We start from the raw sequence: 21,722 nt of genomic DNA, 5'->3' as shown, positions 1-21,722 counted from the left end.
CTGCTGCCTCCCAGGGTATATATAGCAGGAAACTATAATCAAAAGTGGAGTAGCTGAGACTTGAATCAGGCACTCCAATAAGGAGTGCTGGCATCCCACGTGGTAAATTAACTGTTGCACCATGCACCCACACACCCATACCCCTTTAGCTTTTTTCTTTTTTTTTTTTATTAAAAATTTTTTTTATATAAATGGAACAAATTTCAGGTATCTCATACATACAGTTTTAAGAACATAATGACACTTCCCACACCATCCTCCCTTCTTCCCTCCCTCACTCACTCACTTCTACCCTTCCTCCTTCCTTTCTTATTTTACTTGTAATTTTTGCAATAAAATACTTTTTTTTTCCTTTATTAATGATAAAACTTCTTCTATCATTAATTGAAGAAGCACCTAAGGAAGCAAGCAATGGAATTGGGAAGTTAGGCTTATGTAAAACTTATGAGACATAAGAATATCCTCCACTCAATATACTAAAGTGAAATATATCTTTGAGAACAAGTTTTACTATTAATTCTCATAGTACAACTCTTTGAGAACAGAGGTCCTGCATGGAAAGTTAGTGCACAGTGACTCCTATTATTAGTTTAATAATTAATACTCTTTTGTATGATGTCAGTGATCACCCAAGGCTCTTGACATGAGCTGCCTAGGCTATGGAAGTCTTTTGAATTCATAAACTCCTTCAGTACTTTTTTTTTTTTTTTTTTTTTTGGAATTAAAAGGTAACATTTCGGCCGGCGCCGCGGCTCACTAGGCTAATCCTCCGCCTTGCGGCGCCGGCACACCAGGTTCTAGTCCCGGTCGAGGCACTGATCCTATCCCGGTTGCCCCTCTTCCAGGCCAGCTCTCTGCTGTGGCCTGGGAGTGCAGTGGAGGATGGCTCAGGTGCTTGGGCCCTGCACCTGCATGGGAGACCAGGAGGAGCACCTGGCTCCTGCCATCGGATCGGCGCGGTGCGCCGGCCGCAGCGCACCTACCGCGGCGGCCATTGGAGGGTGAACCAACGGCAAAAGGAAGACCTTTCTCTCTGTCTCTCTCTCTCTCTCTCTCACTGTCCACTCTGCCTGTCAAAAAAAAAAAAAAAAAAAAGAAAAGGTAACATTTATTTTGTTGCTCCTTCAGTATTTAGAAAGGCCATAAGCAAAATGGAAGCTCTGTCCTCCCTTCAGAGAAAAAGTATATCCTTCTTTGATGACCACTTCTTTCTACTGGGGTCTCACCTGCAGAGGTCCTTCATGTAGGACACTTTTGCCACAATGTCTTGGCTTTCCATGCCTGAAATGCTCTTGTAGGCTTTTCAGCCAGACCAGAATGCCTTAAAGGCTGATTCTGAGGTCAGAGTGCTACTTTAAGTGATTGTCTTTTTGAGTCTGCTCTGTGGACTAGCTTTTTTTTATTTAACCAGCCTTGGAATTTGTTTCCAAGTAGTGTGTACAGGTTTTCTTACTCCTATTTTTTTTTTTTTTTAAGATTTATTTATTTATTTGAAAGGCAGAGTTACAGAGAAGCAGAGAGAAAGAGAAGTCTTCCATCTGGGGGTTCACTCCCCAAATGGCCACAATGGCTGGAGCAGGGCCAATTTGAAACCAGGAACCACGAGCTTCTTCTGAGTCTCCCACACGGGTTGCAGGTGCCCCGTCTTGGGCCATCTTCTTCTGCTTTCCCAGGCCATAACGGAGAGCTGGATTGGAAGTTGAGCAGCCAGGACTCCAATCAGTACCCATATAAGATGCTGACACTGCAGACAGTGGCTTTACCCGCTACGCCACAGTGCTGGCCCCAGATTTTCTCATTCTTTATGACTGTTTACTAATCTGAATATACCACAGTATATAAATGTAACTAGTCCTCTGTTGATGGCCATTTGTGTTATTTACAATCTTTAATGTTATAAGCAATGCTGCAGTGAATAACCTTGCAAACACGCCATTTTGTACAAATGGAGTTCAGTAGCATGGACTTCACAAGCACATCGTTTTTCTCAAGGTGACAGTTCATGCTGCTCACATTCCTCATTTGCGGCAGGTAGTCTCTTTGAGATTTATTTAGTTGAGTACCTATTATGTGCCTCCTCCTGGGTTATACAGGGAGTTCCATGCAAGCTAGAATCACTGTCCAACACTTCATATCCACATTGCCTAGCCTACTGCCTGCTGTTTAGACATTATTTGGTAAGTATTTGCAGCATGAATGAAGAACAAGTCAAGGCAGATAAGAGGTATGAGAGTACTTCAGAAATTCATAGAAAATGCAATTAAAAGATTATTTTGGTGCAAAAATTTTGAGATCCAGGCATATAAGGGGTCTTCAGAATATTCATGAAAAATGTGTATTGTGGAAAAAACTATGCATGGATTTCTGAATTTGCACCAAAATAAACTTATCTTTAAATTCCATTTTCCATGAACTTTTTAAAGTATCTTCATACATACCCTTGTTCTTTTCTTGTATGGTACTTTGCTCACTGAAGTGATTCACTCATTTGTGTGTGTGTTTAATACCCTGTTTGCCTCTGAACTAAAGTGCATCAAAGCAGGGACCATGGCTGTCTTGTTCCCAATGTGTCTGACTCAGTAGGTGCTTAATATTTATGGAATAAATACTTGGGTGACAGTAATTAAAGGACAAGGCGAAGTGTGGGGGTGGAGGGGAGACGATCTGCCTAGAGCTGAGTGGGAGAGGCCTACTGGAGATGAAACCAGGGTCTGGAAGGCCTGTCAAAGATCTGGGGCAGGCTTTGAGGGTTATGGGGCTCCCATTCTGATGCCACATTCTGATCTGAGCCTTTTCTTGCTGCTGGCAGGTAGAGGTTCAGTGTCTACTCCTGTTGGAGGTGCTGGGTGGCTCCCACAAGCATGCTGTGGATGGTGCTGTGAAGAAGCTCACAAAACTATGGAAAGAGGTGACAGGAATCGATAAGGGGTGGTGGGCATTGCTTCCTCCACACCACCCCCACTGCCATCTGATATACCACCCTTACACCTTCCTCTTTAGAATCCCGGGCTGGTGGAGCAGTACTTGTCCGCCATTCTCAGCTTGGAACCCAACCAGAACTATGCTGGCATGCTGGGGCTGTTGGTGCAGTTCTGCACAAACCACAAGGAGATGGATGTGGTCAATCGGCACAAGGCGAGCACTGGGGCAGCGTGACCATGGGTTGCCCTGGGTGGTCTCAAAGGGAAGAAGGAGTGGGAACTTGTTTTGTGCTGATGGCCGCAGCTGTTGATCTCATCTGAAACCTTTTGGTTTTCTCATGTGAGTCCCTGACCTTTTCACCCTGAGGATGAACTTGAAGGAATTGGAAAGTTTGCCTTCCAGTTCTGGCTCGTAAATCCTGGCATCCTTTTTTGGAATGATAGATGTTTGTTTGTGCTGACATTGTTACCCCAGTTCAGCAGCTGCCACGTGCCCAGCACTTGCCAGGTGCTGGGGAGGAAGCACTGAGCAAGGGAGTCCGACTTCTGCCTCTGCAGAGCGGAGTCTTAGAAAGAACCTACCATTAGGCACAGAGGCATCTGGTTTTATTTAAATGAGGAAAGACGTGGTCAGTGTGCTTTACACTGCATCTTTGGGCATTGGTTGGTCGATTTTGGAGGTACTCCCATGAGAGGGACCTTTTAGGTCCAAGATCAGACCCTTCAGTGTGTCAGGGTCTAGCCAGACCTCTTGATTCTTCTAGAGTGCTCTGCTGGATTTCTATGTGAAGAACATCCTGATGAGCAAAGTGAAGCCTCAGAAGTACTTACTGGTGAGTGGGAGGTGGGCCTTCCTCATGATACCAGTCACATCTCACTTCAGGTTCTGAGATTCTGAACTGTCCTTTGTTTTTGTTCTGCTCCTTGGAGGGCTGAGCACCTGACTTCTTTCTCTTTGTAGGATAACTGTGCACCTCTGCTCCGGTACATGTCCCACTCGGAGTTTAAGGATCTGATACTGCCCACCATACAGAAGTCCTTACTGAGGAGTCCAGAGAATGTTATTGAAAGTGGGTTGAGACGAGTTGCCTTATAAGCTTTCTTCTTCTGGGCAGCGAGAAGCATGTGTGTCAGGGTGGGCATACAATATATTCACAGTTTACCTTGTTGGAGCTTTGGGAGAGAGATTAGGTACCCTTTTGAAAATATGTTGAAATTCATGGACTCTCCTACTAGAATGGATGAAAGTACTCTCACTTAAAAAATACCACACACAGGTTTAGAGTTCAAGCTCATCTGCAGGCCATTTGGATTAAGAACATCTTCTCAAGGGGCCAGCGTTGTGGTATAGTGAGTTAAGCTGTTGCCTGTGGACCTGGCATTGCCTGTGGGTGCCGGTTCAGGACCCAGCCACTGCACTTCTAATCCAGCTCCTTGCTATTGTGCCTGGGAAAACAGAGGAAGATGGCCCAAGTGCTCGAGTCCTTGCCACCCACATGGGAGACCTGGAAGAAACTCCACGCTCCTGGCCTCCACCTGGCCCAGCCCTAGCTGTTACAGCCAGTTGGGGGAGTGAACCATTGGATGGAAGATTCTCTTTCACTCTCTCTTTGTTAACTCTGCCTTTCAAATAAACAAAAATAAATCTTAAAAAAAAAAAGAATGTCTTCTGGACAATTTGGACGTGGTCTGGAGCTGGCAGCTGAAGTACTAGGGTGTGAGGGTTGACTCTCTGGCCCTGTTTATCTTGATAAAAGGTGTCAGTGAAATATTCCAAGGGCAGTTTTTAGTAGAACTTTGTGGAACCGGTGTGATCATTCATGTGGCCCTTTAGAGATGAGTGGTCCCAATTCCACGTGGCTAGAGAACAGGCCTGGTGGCATTTGTTGGGTATTAGGCAAAAATGTGTGTTTATCTTTTTTTTTTTAATTTATTTGTTTTGTAAGATTGACTTATTATTTGAAAGGCAGAGTTACAGAGACAGAGGGAGGGACAGAGATCTCCCATCTGCTGTTTCAATCCCCAAATGGTCACATTGGCTGTGGCTGGACTAAGCCAAAGCCAGGAGCCTGGAACTGTATCTGGGTCTCCCGTGTGGGTGTAAGGGCCCAAGCACTATGACCATCTTCTGTAGCTTTTCCAGGCACATTATCTGGGACCTGGATCAGAAGTGTAGCAGAGGCTGGTGCTGTGGCACAATGGGTAAAGCCACCGCCTACAGTGCCGGCATTCCATGTGGGTGCCAGTTCAAGACTTGGCTGCTCCACGTCTGATCCAGCTCTCTGCCTTGGCCTGAGAAAGCACTGGAAGATGGCTCAAGTCCTTGGGCCCCTGCACCTTTGTGGGAGACTTGGAAGGAAGGAGCTCCTGTCTCCTGGCTTCAGATTGGCGCAGCTCTGGCCATTTGAACCATCAGATGGAAGACCTCTCCCTGCCTCTGCCTCTTTCTCTACCTCTCTGTAAATCTGCCTTTCAAATAAGTGAATAAATTTTAAAAAAAAGTGGAGCAGCCAGGACTTGAACCAGTGCTCATATGGGATGTCAGTATTGCTGTTAATCTGCTGCTGCACCACAATGCCAGCCCTGGGTTCATCCTTAAGACTGACATTGGCAGTGCTTTTTGTCTCCCTAGCTATCTCCAGTCTGTTGGCATCAGTGACTCTTGATCTCAGCCAGTATGCTCTGGACATTGTGAAAGGACTGGCTGGTAAGTACCCATCCCTCAGGTGGCCCCTTGGGTCCCGTTCTTCTTGTCCTGTTTACTGTAGAAAAAGAGATAGAGAACAGCTCAGGTTAGAACTAAGACTTTTAGCTCATCTACAGGCCATAGTTTCTTTCTTGAGATCATTTATAGTGAGATTTAGTCAGGATTCAAGAGTTGGGAGCCTGGAAAAGACACAGATGAATGTCTGGACACAGTTGTGGGCAGTCTCTGAGCAGCGACTCTGTGTGTTCAGGTCAGCTGAAATCCAACAGTCCCCGCCTGATGGATGAAGCGGTGCTGGCGCTGCGGAACCTGGCCCGTCAGTGCAGCGACTCCTCAGCCATGGAAGCCCTGACCAGGCATCTCTTTGCGATCCTTGGAGGTGAGCAAGCCTTCTTTGTCATGGGGACGGCTGAGATGTGCCCCCGGGCACTACCTTGGACCCTGGATCTGATGGGGACTTGGTTCTGGAGTCTGCTTGTGATGATGTGTGGCCAGGGTTCACACTGGGATGTGATGTGCGGTGTAATAAAGCACAGCCAAGGGCAGTGACTCTCACCTGGTTTTTTTAAAGATTTATTTATTTACTTGAAAGAGTTACGCAGAGAAGGGGAGGCAGGAAGAGAGAGAGAGATAGGTCTCTATCTGCTGGTTCACTCTCCAGTTGGCTGCAACAGCTGGAGCTGTGCCAATCTGAAGCCAGGAGCCAAGAGCTTCCTTTGGTTCTCTCATGTGGTTGCAGGTTGGGCCATCTTCCACTGCTTTCCCAGGCATAGCAGAGAGCTGGATTGGAAGTTGAGCAGCCGGGACTTTAACTGGCACCCGTATGGGATACTGGCACTGCAGGTGGCAGCCTTACCCACTACGCCACAGTATTGGCCCTAATGTAGTTTTTAATGGACACAAATATTTGTGGTATATATTTATGGGGTAACGTGCTACCTTCATGTGTGTGTGACTGTGTAATGTCCAGAGTGTTTGTAAGTATGCAGTTGTCCCTTAGTATCCTTGGAGATTTGGTTTCAGGACCCCCTGAGATGCCAGAACCTGAGCGTGCTCAAGTCCCTGAAATAGGATGGGGTAATATTTGCAATAAAACTCGTCCTCCTTTACTTTAAGTTTTCTTTTCTTTTTAAATTTGAGAGGCAGATAAATCCCACTTGGTTATTCACGTGGGCCAGCGTAGAATCTGGGAGCCAGGAATGCAATCCAGGTCTCTGGCACGAGTGGCAGGAACCCAGTTAAATGAGCTGTCACTTTCTGGCTCCCAGAGTCTACACTGGCAGGAGACTGAAGTCAGGGCTCTAATGTGGGACATGGGTGTTAACCTCTAGGCTAGAGGCCTGCTCACCTCCTGTATTCTTTAAATCCTCTCTAGATTGCGTATAGTATCTGATACAATGTAAATGCTATGTAGTCCTGTATTGTTTATGGAATAGTGAGTGGCAAGAAAAAAAGTTGGTGTTCAAAACAGATGCAGTTTATTTTATTTTTGATGTTTTTTGCAAATGGTTGGTTGAATCTTTGGATGTGGAATTCATGGATATGGTGGGTTCCTGTATATGCATTTTTGTATAAGCAGAAAAAAATTAATATACCAAGATATTACTGACTTTGAGTAGTGAAAACTTGAGTGATTTATTTAAAACGTTTTTGTTTTTTCTGTTTTTAAAATTTTCTGTAAGATTATATTAGTAATAGTTTTTTAGCCAGAAAACGAAAAGCTAGTAGGTATTATTTTAAACTCAGCTTCACAACAGAGAGGCAACTTCTAGAATAAGAAACTGTATCATAGGGGCTGGCGCCGTGGCTCATTTGGTTAATCCTCCGCCTGTGGCGCCGGCATCCCATATAGGCGCCGGGTTCTAGTCCCAGTTGCTCCTCTTCTAGTCCAGCTCTGCTGTGGCCCGGGAGGGCAGTGGAGGATGGCCCAAGTGCTTGGGCCCCTGTACCTGCATGGGAGACTGGGAGGAGGCTCCGGGCTTCGGATCGGTGCAGCACTGGCCGTAGCGACCATTTGGGGAATGAACCAATGAAAGGAAGACCTTTCTCTCTGTCTCTCTCACTGTCTATAACTCTACCTGTCAAATAAAAAATAAAAAAAAAAAAAAGAAACTGTATCATAAATCATGCTTATCACTACCTTATTCAACCCCTGGGAGAATGTGGCAGGTGAGAATTTGAATTGTTGCTGTCTTTCCTCTCAGGCTCGGAGGGAAAACTAACTGTTGTAGCCCAGAAGATCAGCGTCCTCTCAGGTACGGAATTCCCCCTGGGTTGTGGAAGCGTAGTCTGGTGGTAGGTGAGCTTTAGCTCTTGGGTAAAATCTTGACTCTTTAGTGTTGGACGTGCCAGCCTGCCTCCCAGGACTCTCTTGCCTGCTTGATTGGCAAGAGACTGGTTCAAATCTTGTAGAAGGTTTGGCTTCTGTGAAAGGTGGGGCTGTGGAAGATAATTGAGGAAGGGTCAGTAATGGCCAAAGAAGATGCATGCTTGCTGGGGGGCCCAAAGGAGGGCTGTGGCCCAGTATGCAGAGGTGGTAGCCGGGGGAAGACTCCATGTTGATGGTTTTGTACTCATGAGGGGCTGAACAGGGAATCTGTCTTTCAGGGATTGGGAGTGTCAGTCATCACGTGGTGTCTGGGTCTTCTAGTCAAGTCCTGAACGGGACTGTGGCTGAGCTCTTCATCCCGTTTCTCCAGCAAGAAGGTAATCCGTGCACCAGGGTGAGGGATCTGGACTCTTCCATGACATTGGTTTCTCACCTGTCAGTCTTCCATAAACCCCTGCTGAGGGAACTCCTCCCCCAGAGAGGGGCGGGGGTTGTCTGAGATTGCTTTTGCTGCTTACAGTGATTCGACATGGTGGTAAGGTGTGGGACTGACTGGACTTCTGTTTCTTGCCCTAGTTCACGAAGGCACCTTGGTACATGCTGTCTCTGTCCTGGCTCTCTGGTGTAACCGGTTCACCACAGAAGTGCCCAAGAAGCTCACTGAATGGTTCAAGAAAGCGTTCAGCCTTAAAACTTCCACCTCTGCAGTAAGGCATGCCTACCTGCAGTGCATGTTGGCCTCCTTCCGAGGTGAGTACCTCCTGCGAGCCAGTGTCTGGCCTCCCCTGCAGAGGTGACCCAGTCTTTTGGGCTTGTCACCATTCCAGGCTTTCTCTCAGTTCAGTTTGTTTTATGTCGTTTCCTCCTGAGCCTCAGGGAACATTGGGCTAGGTCATCCATAAAGCCTGGAATCAGAGCCCTGTCAATCTTCACAACCAATTCTGGCCTTGCCTCCTGTATCAGACTCTGAAAGTCCAAAGTTTTATTCAGGGAGGACCCAGAACCTGAAGCTGTCATGGTAGTATCTGAAGTCAGGGGAGATGGTTCTGATAAGACTGGTTTAAAAGGCCCAACATGATCTAAACTTTACTCTGAACCTTTTAGAAATGAGCATGGCCTTGCTTCAGTGCCAGCAAACCTACTGTCATGGGTGTGGCTTGGAAATCTGCCTCCTTCCCAAGTAGAGCAAAGGGAGGTTTCAAACCTGTGGTGGAGCAAGATCTCCAAACCACATACCTCTAGTACTCATTTCCATTTCTGAGAGAGATGTGCATTTATTTCACATAATGTTTGAACTTAGGATGAGCTGTGTTTAATGAAACCTGTAAGAGATTCCAGAGCCACCTCTGGAGAAAGGATACCCTTCTGTGTGAAATGTGTTTCATCCAATGAACTTTGTCCCTTTGTGTTTCTTTCTTTCTTTCTTTCTTTTTTTTTTTTTAAAGATTTATTTATTTATTTGAAAGAGTTACAAAGAGAGAGAGAGAGCCAGAGAAAGAGGTCTTCAATCCACTGGTTCACTCCTCAAATGACTGCAGTGGCCAGAGATGAGCTGATCTGAAGCCAGGAGCCAGGAGCCTATTCCGGGTCTCCCACATGGGTGCAGGGGCCCAGGCACTTAGGCCATCTTCTACTGCTTTCCCTGGCTATAGCAGAGAGCTGGATTGGAAGTGGAGCAGCCAGGACTTGAACCAGCGCCCATACGGGAAGCCAGTGCTGGGGCTTTAACCTGTGGTGTCACAGTGCCAGCCCCCGTATTTCTTTTAATAGTTAGGGAAGAAGAATATGACCAGAGATTTTTGCACTGAGTTCAGAGCAGCAGATCTTCTGGGACCTCTCTCCAGGCCCAGAGTCGTAGGTCATCCCTGTGCAGTGGTTTGTGAGGTTTACACAAAGCCACAAATAGTACTGATTGAAGGCGTAGATTTTTTGTGGTGGAAGTGTACAGTTCACACATTGTCAGCTACCTTAGGCACAGAGTGAGTGCATACCCTAATTAAAAACAGTCTGTGTAATCATATGTCAGTTTGTATGTTTGCCATGTTGCCCAACCTTGGTTTTAGATTGAATTGTAAATGGCAGAGATTTGGTTTAACCTAATCCTCTTCAGCTTAAGCTACTTTTAAAAAATTATAAAGAAACTTTTAGTATAGCCTTTCTTGGGTTCAAATCCCATGACGTTATCCAGAATAATGGTTTTGTTGTGAAATGGTCTGATGTACCGATTTAGTAGTTAGATTCCTGCTATTTTTTTTTATTTATTTTTTTATTTTTTTATTTTTTTTATTTTTTGACAGGCAGAGTGGATAGTGAGAGAGAGAGAGAGACAGAGAGAAAGGTCTTCCTTTTTGCCGTTGGTTCACCCTCCAATGGCTGCCGCGGTAGGCGCGCTGCGGCCGGTGCACCGCGCTGTTCCGATGGCAGGAGCCAGGTGCTTCTCCTGGTCTCCCATGGGGTGCAGGGCCCAAGCACTTGGGCCATCCTCCACTGCACTCCCTGGCCACAGCAGAGAGCTGGCCTGGAAGAGGGGCAACCGGGACAGGATCGGTGCCCCGACCAGGACTAGAACCCGGTGTGCCGGCGCCGCAAGGCGGAGGATTAGCCTGTTAAGCCACGGCGCCGGCCCTGCTATTTTTTTTTTATGGGTTTAGTTCATAGATTAGCAGTTTGGTTCCTGTTTTGGATTTTGGGTCCAGAGATTATCTGGTATGGGGGAAGATTACCAGATAGAAATGGATAGGCTTTAGATTGGTATTGCCTGCCTTAACCAGCTGTGTGACATTGGGCTACTCACTTAACCTCTATGTTTCCTATCTATCAAATGAGTAACTAGACTGTTGGATTATGGTTGTAAGATTTAACCCTAGATTCTAACTCTACTTCTTTGAGATACTTGAAAAATTAACTGAAGAGTTTGGTCAGCCTGTTCCTACTTGGGTGGATTATTTCTTTCTCCAATAATCTTGTCACCCTATGGATCAGGTGTCCTCTCTCCACAGGTGACACACTTCTACAGGCTCTGGACTTACTACCCTTGCTCATCCAGACAGTGGAGAAGGCCGCCTCCCAAAGCACTCAGGTTCCTACAGTCACTGAGGGGGTTGCCGCAGCCTTACTGCTCTCAAAGCTTTCGGTAGCTGATGCACAAGCAGGTAAGGGTCTGGAGATGTCCAGCGTGGTAGCAGACAGAGGCCTTGTTGAGTCCTTGGGAGGAGCACTGTGATGTTTAGGACCAGCAAGGCCCTTCCTGCACTGGCTCAGCCAGTCATCTGTAGGGATGAGCCTCAGGGGCATACTGGGCAGTGAGAATTCACTTAGAAGACTCTTGTCACTGTCCTTTGTGCTGTTGCTCTGGGGTCTGGTTTTGTAGATGATGTGCAGACTGACCTGGGTTCAGTATTGGGATGGTTTTTTGGTTATTCTTTAAAAGATTTATTTTATTTGAAAGGCAGATTTACAGAAAGGCAGAGGCACACAGAGAGAGAGAAAGAGAGGTGTCTTCTATCCACTGGTTCACTTCCCAGATGTCTGCAATGGCAGTAGCTGCACCAATCTGAAGGCAGGAGCCAGGAGCTTCTTCCAGGTTTCCCACATGGGTGCAGGGGCCCAAGGACTTGGGCCATCTTCTATTGCTATAGCAGAGAGCTGGATCGAAAGTGGAGCAGCTGGGACTCGAACCGTCACCCATATGGGATGCTGGCACTGCAGGCGGCGGCTTTACCCTCTACGCCACAGTGATGGCCCCCTGTACCCATCTTGAAAATGGCTTGGAATCAGTACAACAAAAGAGCTTTTAAAAATTTTTTTTTTTTTTTTTTTTGGCAGGCAGAGTTAGAGAGAGAGAAAGGTCTTCCTTCCGTTGGTTCACCCCCTAAATGGCCGCTACGGCTGGTGTGCTGTGTTGATCTGAAGCCAGGAGCCAGGGGCTTCCTCCTGGTCTCCCATGTGGGTGCAGGGCCCAAGCACTTGGGCCATCCTCCACTGCCTTCCCGGGCCACAGCAGAGAGCTAGACTGGAAGAGGAGCAACTGGGACAGACTCCAGCGCCCCAGCCGGGACTAGAACCCGGAGTACCGGCGCCGCAGGTAGAGGATTAGCCTAGTGAGCCGCGGCACCAGCCTGAAGTCAGCTTTCTTATGTTATTATGTACCCACTGTGTATATGCCAGTGCCTTGGGCTACCCGGGAGTATGCAGAACTGAACCTGATGGCACTTTAGTACATGTTAGAGTGCTTACTCTACAGTAGGAGTGAGGAGGTGCAAAATTACATTTACATCTGTGATTTAATGCAATATAGTGGAGTTAGAACAATTTTTTAAAAAGATTTATTTATTTAAAAGTCAGTTACACAGAGAGAGGAGGAGAGGCAGAGAGAGAGAGAGAGAGGTCTTCCATCCGCTGGTTCACTCCCCAGTTGGCCGCAGTGAACGGAATTGTGCTGATCTGTAGTCAGGAGCCAGGAGTCTCCTCTGGGTCTCCCTGTGGGTGCAGGGGCCCAAGGACTTTGGCCATCCTACACTGCTTTCCCAGGCCGTAGCAGAGAGCTAGATCGGAAGTGGAGCAGCCGGAACTCAAACTGGCACCCATATGGAGTGGCGGCACTGCAGGCAGCAGCTTTACCTGCTGTACCACATTGCCAGCCCTGGGCAATTTTTAATATATATTTTTTTAATTTGAGCAGAGAGATTGAGACAGAGAGCTCCCATCTATTGGTTCACTCCATCAATGTCCACAGTGCCCAGGGCTGGGTCTAGGGCTAGCACCAGAAGCCAAGATCTCAGTCCAAGTCTCCTACATGGGTGGCAGGGCCCTGAGTATTTGAAACATCACCTGCTACCTCCCTGGGTCTGCATTAACAGGAAGCTGGCAGTGGGAATCAAACCCAGGCAATCTAGTATGGGACACAGGTGTCTTAACCACTAGACCAATGCTTGCCCCGCTTTAGAGCAATTTAGGAGTGATTGCTTTTAGTTTGGAGTGGCGAGTGTTAAGAACGGCTTCATAAGGGGAGAAGCATTTGAAGCAGTCCAACCAGTCTCTTTCAGGGAAGGGCCAGGAAAACCTCAGTGTGTGAACCTCAGAATTCCAGCTTGGTGTCTGGGGTAGGTGAGAATTCCAGATGAGAAGGAGCTTGCCTAAGCTCCTGCAAAGATCAGCGAACCACTAAAGGTTTTCATCCAGCATGTGGTAGCCGGAGGGCTGAGATTCGTGCTCTAAATAGGAGAGCCGTGGGCCAGGCTATCTCTGCCAGGGGAGCATTTCTGCCTGCTGCAGAGGAGAGTGTCAGCGGCATCAGGAGAGGGCACCTGGGGCACAGTGAGCTATACTGTGCGGTGACCTTGTGTTTTCTTACAGAGACCAAACTGAGCAGTTTCTGGCAGCTGATTATGGATGAGAAGAAGCAGATTTTCACTTCTGAGAAATTCCTGCTTATGGCCTCAGAGGATGGTGAGTTTCTGACCTTTTAGGCTCGAAACTGGGGCCATGTCTCTGGCAGGCCATCAGAGAGAACCCTTTCCTGCTGCCTGCTGTCTGAGCAGTCAGCTCTGCCAAGCCTGGGCTACAGTGATCTGCTTAACAGCCTGTCTGTCTGTTGTAGGAATAAATTCATTCCTGTGGGGGTGTTTTAAAAGGCTCAGGAAATGGTGGGGAACTGGGGAAATTTGTGGAGACGAGCAGTGATGCTTGCAGGGCTGTGATTATAGCTGATTGGGTAATTGGTGCTGTCTCAGACATTTCCTTATGTTAGGAGGCGCTGAGAAGCTCTCCTAGAGTGTGGCAGGCTCTATTCTCCCATCAAGAGACACAAAACTACTGGTTGCTATCCTGGCAGAAAAGGAACAGTTTATCTTTAAATGTAAGCTTAAAATTCGGTGTTGCCTTAGAGGTGTCTGCCACTAATTGATGATTTGAAGTCTTTTGACTCACAAATCACAACAACTTATTAAAGGACAGATTTGTTAGTCACTTTCTGGTTTGTTGGTTTCTTTTCTTTTTTTTAGGTTTTTACTTGAGAGGCAGAGAGATATGACAGAGAGGGTCCAGCGCTGTGGTGCAGCAGGTTAAGCTTAAGCTACTGCCTGTAGTGCCAGCATCCCATTTGGCACCAGTTCAAGTGGTGGCTTCTCCACTTATTTTTTTTTTTTAATTTATTTAATTATTTGAAAGACAGAGTTAGAGAGGTAGAGACAGGGAGAGAGGTCTTCCATCTCTGGTTCACTCCTCAGATGGCCGCAATGGCCAGAGCTATGCCAATCTGAAGCTAGGAGCCTGGAGCTTCCTTTGGGTCTCCCACGTGGGTGCAGGAGCCCAAGGATTTGGGCCATCTTCTGCTATCCCAGGCCACAGCAGAGAGCTGGATCGGAAGAGGAGCAGCCAGAACTAGAACCGGTGCCTATATGGGATGCTGGTGCTTCAGACCAGGGCTTTAACCTGCTGTGCCACAGCGGCGGCCCCTGCTCCACTATCCAGCCCCTGCCGGTGTACCCGGGAAAGTAGCAGAAGATGGCTCAGGTCCTTGGGCTCTTGCCACCTACATGGGAGATCTGGAAGAAGCTCGTGGCTCCTGGCTTTGGCCTGACCCAGCCCCGATTGTTGCAGCCATTTGGGAAGTGAACCAGCGGATGGAAGCTCTCTCTGTTGTGTCTCTCCTTCTCTCTCTAACTCTGCCTTTCCAATAAATAAATAAATAAATAAATAAATTTTTAAAAGAGATATGACAGAGAAATGAAGTTCTCATCCACTGATTCACTCCTCAAATGCCTGCAATGGTCAGGACTGGGACAGGCCTAAGCTGCAACCTCCATGCAGATGTCCCATGTGGGTGATAGGAACTCAGCTAGTTGAGGCATCACTGCTGCCTTCCGGGTCTGCACTGGTGAGAAACTGGAGTCAGGAGCTGAGAATTGAACCCAAGCCCTCTGTTAGGGATGCGAGCATCTTCACTGCTAGGATAAATGCCCACTCCTGCCGTTCTTAAAACTTTATTTATCTGTACATTTTAATCTTATTTGAAGGGTAGAGACAAGGAGATCTTTCATCTGCTAATTCACTCCCCAAATGCCTGCAACAGTCAGGGGTGGGCCAGGCAAAGCCAAGAGTCTTTTCCACATCTTCCACATTTGGGCCATCAGCACTGCCTCTCAGGGTCTGTGTTAGGAGAAAGTGGAATTAGGGCCAGTGTTGGGTATAACGGGTGAAGCCTCTGCTGCTAACGCTGGCGTCCCATGTCACAGTGCCATTTCATGTCCTGGCTGCTCTGCTTCTGATCCAACTCCCTTTTGGTGTTTCTGGGAAAACAGCAGAAGATGGCCCAAGTGCTTGGGCCCCTGCTACCCATGTGGGGGACCCGGATGGAACTCCAGGCCTCTTGGCTTTGGCCTGGCTGAGCCCTGATTATTGTGGGCATTTGGAGAAGTGAACCAGTAGATGGATAATCTCTTTCTGCCTTTCTCTCTTTTACTTAAGATTTTATTTATTTATTTGAGAGGTAGAGTTATTAAGGGCGAGACGAGAGAAAGGTCTTCCATCTGCTGGTTCACTCCCTAGATGGCTACAATGGCTGGAGTTGAGCCAATCTGAAGCCAGAAGCCAGGGTCTCCTCCGGGCCTTGCCGTGCAGGTGCAGGAGGGGCCCAAGCAGCGGGGCCATCTTCCACTGCCTTCCCAGGCCATAGCAGAGAGCTGGATTGGAAGAGGAGTAACTGGGACTTGAATTGGCACCCGTATGGATTCTAGCGCCACTGGCGGAGGCTTAGCCCGCTGCATTACAGCACTGGCCCTGTCTCTTTCTCTTTGACTCTGCCTTTCCAATACATAAATCAATCAATTACCAGAAAGAAAAAGTGGAATGAGAAGCAGAGGTGGGACTCAAACCAGACACCGATAGGGGATGTAGTTATCCCAAGTGGCAGCTTAACTGTTACACTAGATGCCTGCACCTCTAATTTTTTATTAGAAAGCATATACTTTTCCTTATTCCAAAATATATGTGTATAATAAGCAAAAAAGAAGGAAATAAAAGTGAACTGTAATTTCACATCCAGTGTTAATCACAATTACATTTTAATATTTTCCAGTTCATTGCAGTTCTGTGTGTGTACGCGTGGGTGTGGGTACACTTGGCCTATTTTAAAAACACTTCCCACTGTTTCTCTCCCCTCCCAGCACTGTGCAGTGTGTTGCATTTGACAGAGAGACTTTTCCTTGACCACCCGCAGAGACTCACCGGCAACAAAGTTCAGTACGTGAGGCTTGCTTACCTTATCCCTTGGGCCCAATGCGGTGAACCCTAACAGAAGCCTGAGACACTGGTTTAGAAGCCTAAAGGTTTGGCTGTAGAAAACTCTGGTTTACAGCCTCCCCCAGGACAACTGTCGCTGTGCTTGCAGGCAGTACCACCGGGCCTTGGTGGCTGTGCTCCTGAGCCGTACCTGGCACGTCCGCAGGCAGGCGCAGCAGACGGTTCGGAAGCTGTTGTCCTCTCTCGGTGGCTTTAAGCTGGCCTATGGACTCCTGGAGGAGCTGAAGGCAGTCCTGAGTTCTCACAAGGTGAAGGTGGCTGGGCTCCAGAAGTGTGACTCTCAGACTTGCTTGGCTCCCCCCTACTTACCCCCTGGGGTGCTTTGTGGGTTTTTTTGGTGTTGGGTGGGGTTACTCTTGGGCTGTTCTCTCTGCCTCAAGCTGTTCTCCCTGCCCTTGAGCACTGGTGACATCTTATATATAACTCCTTTTGAGGGGCTTTTTCTTCCTATGCCTTTGGACATGCAGCTCAACCTTTTAATTCTTGAGTAATAGAAAAAAAACTTAATATGTTTAAAACGTTTTAAACCCATTCTCCCTTCTGGTGGATAGGGCTTATTATCCTTTTTTTTTTTTTTTTTTTTTTTTAAATATGTTGTCCTGGGTCCTGGGAGCTGAAATGATTTATACAGGGCCTTCCAGCCAGAGGGAGGAAGAATTAAGAGTAGACCCCATGGGCCTGACTCCTTCAGTGCTCTCCATGCCATGGTTCAGTGCTTCCCTTCCTCTAAGCCTGCTTGAGGAACTGGTAGTCTTGTGCTGGGTGCCTGGGCCGGTTTCCATTACCTTCCTTTCCCCTGTAGGCATTTTAGGTGCGTGGTCACGGGTCTGGCACAGCTGACAGCCTGCAGGTCCAGGGGCAGGCGCCTGTGCATGAGGCTTTATCCCAGCTGGGTACACAGCAACGTGGGCGAGAGATGCTGTGTCCCTGGCATCTTTGTCTCTGCTTCCAGCATGGAAAGAGCTCTGAGCAGCAGGGGCTCATATTTTGTTTCCACATAGGTGCTGCCCTTGGAGGCTCTGGTGACTGATGCTGGGGAGGTGACTGAGGCAGGCAAGGCCTACGTGCCTCCACGGGTCCTGCAGGAGGCTCTGTGCGTCATCTCGGGGGTTCCAGGGCTCAAGGGCGATGTCACCAACACTGAACAGCTGGCCCGGGAGATGCTGATCATCTCCCACCACCCCTCTTTAGGTTGGTGGCTGTGGTGGGTATAGGAGAGGCAGGGCTCAGTTGGGCAGGGTGACAGCATGTTGGGCAGATGGCCTCAAAGAGCCTCGCTCCTTTTCAGTGGCAGTGCAGTCGGGACTGTGGCCAGCACTTCTTGCCAGGATGAAGATTGATCCCGAAGCCTTCATCACCAGGCACTTGGATCAGATCATTCCCAGGATCACCACACAGAGTCCCCTGAATCAGGTGATTGACCTATGAGCTGCTGGTTCTGGCCTCTTGTTGGGCTGACCTGCCTTCCCTACTTGCATGAAGAGAGGAATCAAAGAAGCAGGTGTAGGTACCCTTGGTACAAACAGAAAATGCAAACTGGTTTAAGCACAAAAAGGAATTTACTGTTTCATTTACCTGCAAAGTCCAAGAATGTGACTGATGCTGGCTGCAGAGACTCCAGTGTTGCTCATTGGACATTGTCACGGTGTCCCTCTTCCTCTGTATGATCTGTCTCTTGGCTCTGCTCTCCATGCTGTGGGCTCCATTCTCAGTCTGCCCCTTCCTGGTAACAAGATAGCTGCTAGAGCTCCATGCTTCACCCTGTGCCCCATTAGTTCCATTGAGGAAAGCCTAATAATGTTGACTGGCGTGGATCTCATTGTCCCTCATTGCGGGTTGAGGGTGTGGGAAGTGTGTCCTTCAAAATCAGGGTGCTGTTACTGGACAGAGGGGTGAATTCTTGCTAAGTAAGGGAGGAACAAACCGTAGCTGTCTACCCTGCCATGGCACTTTGGCATGGTGGGACTTTCCCTGATACATACTGACCATGTCTGCATTTGTCTGGCAGTCTTCCATGAATGCCATGGGCTCCCTTTCCATCCTGTCCCCGGACCGGGTCCTCCCGCAGCTCATCAGCACCATCACTGCCTCTGTGCAGAATCCCGCACTGTGTCTGGTGACACGGGAGGAGTTTGCCATCATGCAGACTCCTGCCGGGGAGCTGTATGACAAATCCATCATCCAGAGGTGAGACCCGACTCGTGGACTCAGTTGCCTCTCCTTCCCAAGCCCTAGTTTTCTTGCTTGCGAGATGGAGACTCGCCTCCTTTGTAGGGTGGTTGGGAGGAGTTGTTGTCCATTCACTGACAAGTGCCTCCTGTGTTCCAGGCCTGGTGCTCAGGTTCTGGATCCCAGAATGTATCGAGTGTCCAGTGCTTTGCTGGTGTGCGGTACTTAAAAGCTAGCTGGGATTTCATGACTGTGGGAGGCTGAAGGACCTGGCTACTCTTTGCAAGCTGGCTTATCACCTGCTCTGGTTTCTCAGTGCCCAGCAGGACAGCATCAAAAAGGCCAATATGAAGCGAGAGAACAAAGCTTATTCCTTCAAGGAACAGATCATCGAGCTGGAGCTGAAGGAGGTGAGTTTGAAGAGGTGTCTCCTGTGAGGGTGCTGCTGAACTTGGTGGGCTAGGGCTCGGCTCAGTGCTACACGTAGACTGTCTTCTTAGGTCACCCTGAGGCCTGTGGCATGCTACTGCTTCCCCCCAGGCAGTCCCTGGTCCTCCAGCCATACCCTGTTTATTTTTTCTCTATAGCTTCTTTTACCCCCTACTCAAAGCAAACAGGTTCCTCTCTGTTAAGTGCTGACAGCAATTTATACGTTTTCCCTGCTAAGTGATGTTTGATTCTGTGTCTGTGCCCTGAGTTCCGTGAAGACTGGGATCTGTCTTTACATGCAGTAGCAGACAGTGTCGGCGCAGTGGACAGAGGGTCTGGGGAATCCCGGCTCGGTTGGTGCATTCAGCTTTGCAGAGAGCTGGTTCTGACAGGAGCAGAGCGTGGGGGCTCTTGTGAGTCTCAGTTCTTCCCTCCGGTCCTTGTGAGCCTGGCTCTTGTGTGTTGCCTCTCAGCCCACGTGTGCCCTTCTCACAGAGGTGGCACCCTGTCTATCCAGAGCACATCCTCACCCCTCTTTCTGGTGACTGCACATTATACTCATTTCTTTTATGATTTGTCGCGATCCTAAATCATCTTGTGTAGGTATTTGCTTACTTGTTTATTGTCTATCTTTGACCACCAGATTGTTTGCTCTGGGAGGGCAGGGACCTCATGTATTCATGATATCCTTAGTATCTAGAACAGTGCTTGGCACAACCTAAGTGCTCAATAAATACTGAATGAGTGAGTGATTTCTCTGCCTTGTTATCTCAGTCCACCTCAGCAGGCCTTTCCCAGGCTTCAGGTTGTATTGTGGTAAAGCACTTGTAGAGGTTAGAGCAGGAGAGGAGGCTCACATACATTGAGGATGTTTTTCTTTTTCTTTTTCTTTTTTTTTTTTGGACAGGCAGAGTGGACAGAGAGAGACAGAGAGAAAGGTCTTCCTTTGCCGTTGGTTCACCCTCCAATGGCTGCTGCGGCCGGCGTACCGCGCTGAGCCGAAGGCAGGAGCCAGGTGCTTCTCCTGGTCTCCCATGGGGTGCAGGGCCCAAGCACTTGGGCCATCCTCCACTGCACTCCCGGGCCATAGCAGAGAGCTGGCCTGGAAGAGGGGCAACCGGGACAGAATCTGGAGCCCCAACCAGGACTAGAACCCAGTGTGCCGGCGCCGCAAGGCGGAGGATTAGCCTATTGAGCCATGGCGCCAGCCAGTTTTTCTTTTTCTTTTTTTTTTAAGGATTCATTAATTTATCTAAAAGGCAGAGGTACAGAGAGGCAGAAGCAGAGGCAGACACAGAGAGAGAGATCTATCTGCTTGCTCACTCCTCAAATGGCTACAATGGCTGGAGCTGGGCCAGTCTGAAGCCAGGAGCCAGGAGCTTCCTCCTGGTCTCCAGTGTGGGTGCAGGGGCCCAAGGACTTGCACCATCCTCCACGGCTTTCCCAGGCACACCAGGAGGGAGCTGAATTGGAAGTAGAGCAGCCAGGACATGAACTGGCGTCTATATGGTATGCTGGCACTGCAGGCAGTGGCTTTACCCCGCTATGCTACAGTGCTGACTCGTGGAAGTTTTTCTTTCTTTCTATCTCTCTCTTTTTTAAAAATATTTATTTATTTATCGAAAGTCAGTTTCAGAGAGAGGCAGAGACAGAGGGAGGTCTTCTATCCACTGGATCACTCCCTCAGATGGCCACAATGGCTGAATCCAGGAGCTTCTTCCAGCCCCTGGGTGGCAGGGACTCAAATATTTGGGCCATTTTCTGCTGCTTTTCCAAGGCCATTAGCAGGGACATGAACTGGTGCCCATATGGGATGCTGGTGTCATAGGCACTGGCTTAACCTGCTGTACCACAACAGTGGCCCTGAGTTTTTCTTTCTGTAACATAAAAAGCCCTCTTTGCTTTTATTATGGAGAATCCAGTGAAAAATTGCCTCTCTACTCTGGCCTTCATTCTGAAGAAACCAGATGGCTGTGGACTTTGTGGAGCTAGAGGAGGTCCCATGCTGAGTTTGGGGGCCCAAGTCACACACTTAGCACTGGCATGGTGCTTTTAGTGGAAGCAGGCTTGCCTTGCCCTGGTAGGGAGGGTGGTCTGTTCCATGGCGATGGAATTGGTTTGCTAACCCTAACCCTTCAGGAGATAAAGAAGAAGAAAGGCATAAAAGAAGAGGTCCAGCTTACAAGCAAGCAGAAGGAGATGCTGCAGGTCCAGCTGGACAAGGAGGCACAGATCCGGAGGCGGCTTCAGGAGGTAAGTGGCTGCCACCCTGATGGGCCTATGCTGGAAGAGTCCTGAGCAGCCCCGGCCTGCTCCTCACTGTCCTGGAGCGGGGCCCTGCTGACATGCCTCCTGGGCCGCTCTGCTTGCAGCTGGACGGGGAACTGGAGACCGCACTAGCACTGTTGGACACCATCCTGGCCAAGAACCCATCAGGCCTGACCCAGTACATTCCGGTGTTGGTTGACTCTTTCCTGCCCTTGCTGAAATCTCCCCTGGCTGCTCCCAGGATCAAGAACCCTTTCCTGGCCTTGGCTGCCTGTGTGATGCCCCCTAGGCTCAAGGCTTTGGGTTAGTCCTTGTTTGTTGGCCATGGGGAAGGACTGGGGCAGTTTGGGAGGTGGGCAGGAATGTCCTTGAGTGTAGGGGGGACTTGGTGATCTCTGCTGCTGGTTTTTGCTTTCTTTCTTTCTTTCTTTCTTTTTTTTTTTTTTTAATTTTTGACAGGCAGAGTGGACAGTAGAGTGAGACAGAGAGAAAGGTCTTCCTTTTTGCCGTTGGTTCACCCTCCAATGGCCGCCGCGGCCGGCGCGCTGCAGCCAGCGCACAGCGCTGATCCGATGGCAGGAGCCAGGTGCTTCTCCTG

At 48.5% G+C, this 21,722-nt stretch overlaps 1 protein-coding gene across 1 annotated transcript in view; it reads left to right on the top strand.

Annotated features, from left to right (window-relative positions):
• Positions 1–21,722, top strand: part of GCN1 (GCN1 activator of EIF2AK4) — a 72,575-nt gene that overhangs the window by 12,699 nt on the left and 38,154 nt on the right. Inside the window, exons 6-24 of the mRNA XM_062182408.1 lie at positions 2,814–2,908; positions 3,001–3,135; positions 3,686–3,754; positions 3,883–3,991; positions 5,554–5,628; positions 5,879–6,007; positions 7,833–7,883; positions 8,236–8,334; positions 8,534–8,707; positions 10,957–11,109; positions 13,313–13,405; positions 16,123–16,198; positions 16,347–16,506; positions 17,260–17,449; positions 17,547–17,671; positions 18,267–18,445; positions 18,744–18,837; positions 20,996–21,109; positions 21,229–21,427. Of these exons, the coding sequence (XP_062038392.1) occupies positions 2,814–2,908; positions 3,001–3,135; positions 3,686–3,754; positions 3,883–3,991; positions 5,554–5,628; positions 5,879–6,007; positions 7,833–7,883; positions 8,236–8,334; positions 8,534–8,707; positions 10,957–11,109; positions 13,313–13,405; positions 16,123–16,198; positions 16,347–16,506; positions 17,260–17,449; positions 17,547–17,671; positions 18,267–18,445; positions 18,744–18,837; positions 20,996–21,109; positions 21,229–21,427 (2,319 nt within the window). The remainder of the gene's footprint in view (positions 1–2,813; positions 2,909–3,000; positions 3,136–3,685; positions 3,755–3,882; positions 3,992–5,553; positions 5,629–5,878; positions 6,008–7,832; positions 7,884–8,235; positions 8,335–8,533; positions 8,708–10,956; positions 11,110–13,312; positions 13,406–16,122; positions 16,199–16,346; positions 16,507–17,259; positions 17,450–17,546; positions 17,672–18,266; positions 18,446–18,743; positions 18,838–20,995; positions 21,110–21,228; positions 21,428–21,722) is intronic.

This window comes from Lepus europaeus, chromosome 23, assembly GCF_033115175.1.
Source record: "Lepus europaeus isolate LE1 chromosome 23, mLepTim1.pri, whole genome shotgun sequence".
Taxonomy (NCBI): domain Eukaryota; kingdom Metazoa; phylum Chordata; class Mammalia; order Lagomorpha; family Leporidae; genus Lepus; species Lepus europaeus.
This window is presented reverse-complemented; position numbering and strand designations above follow the sequence as displayed.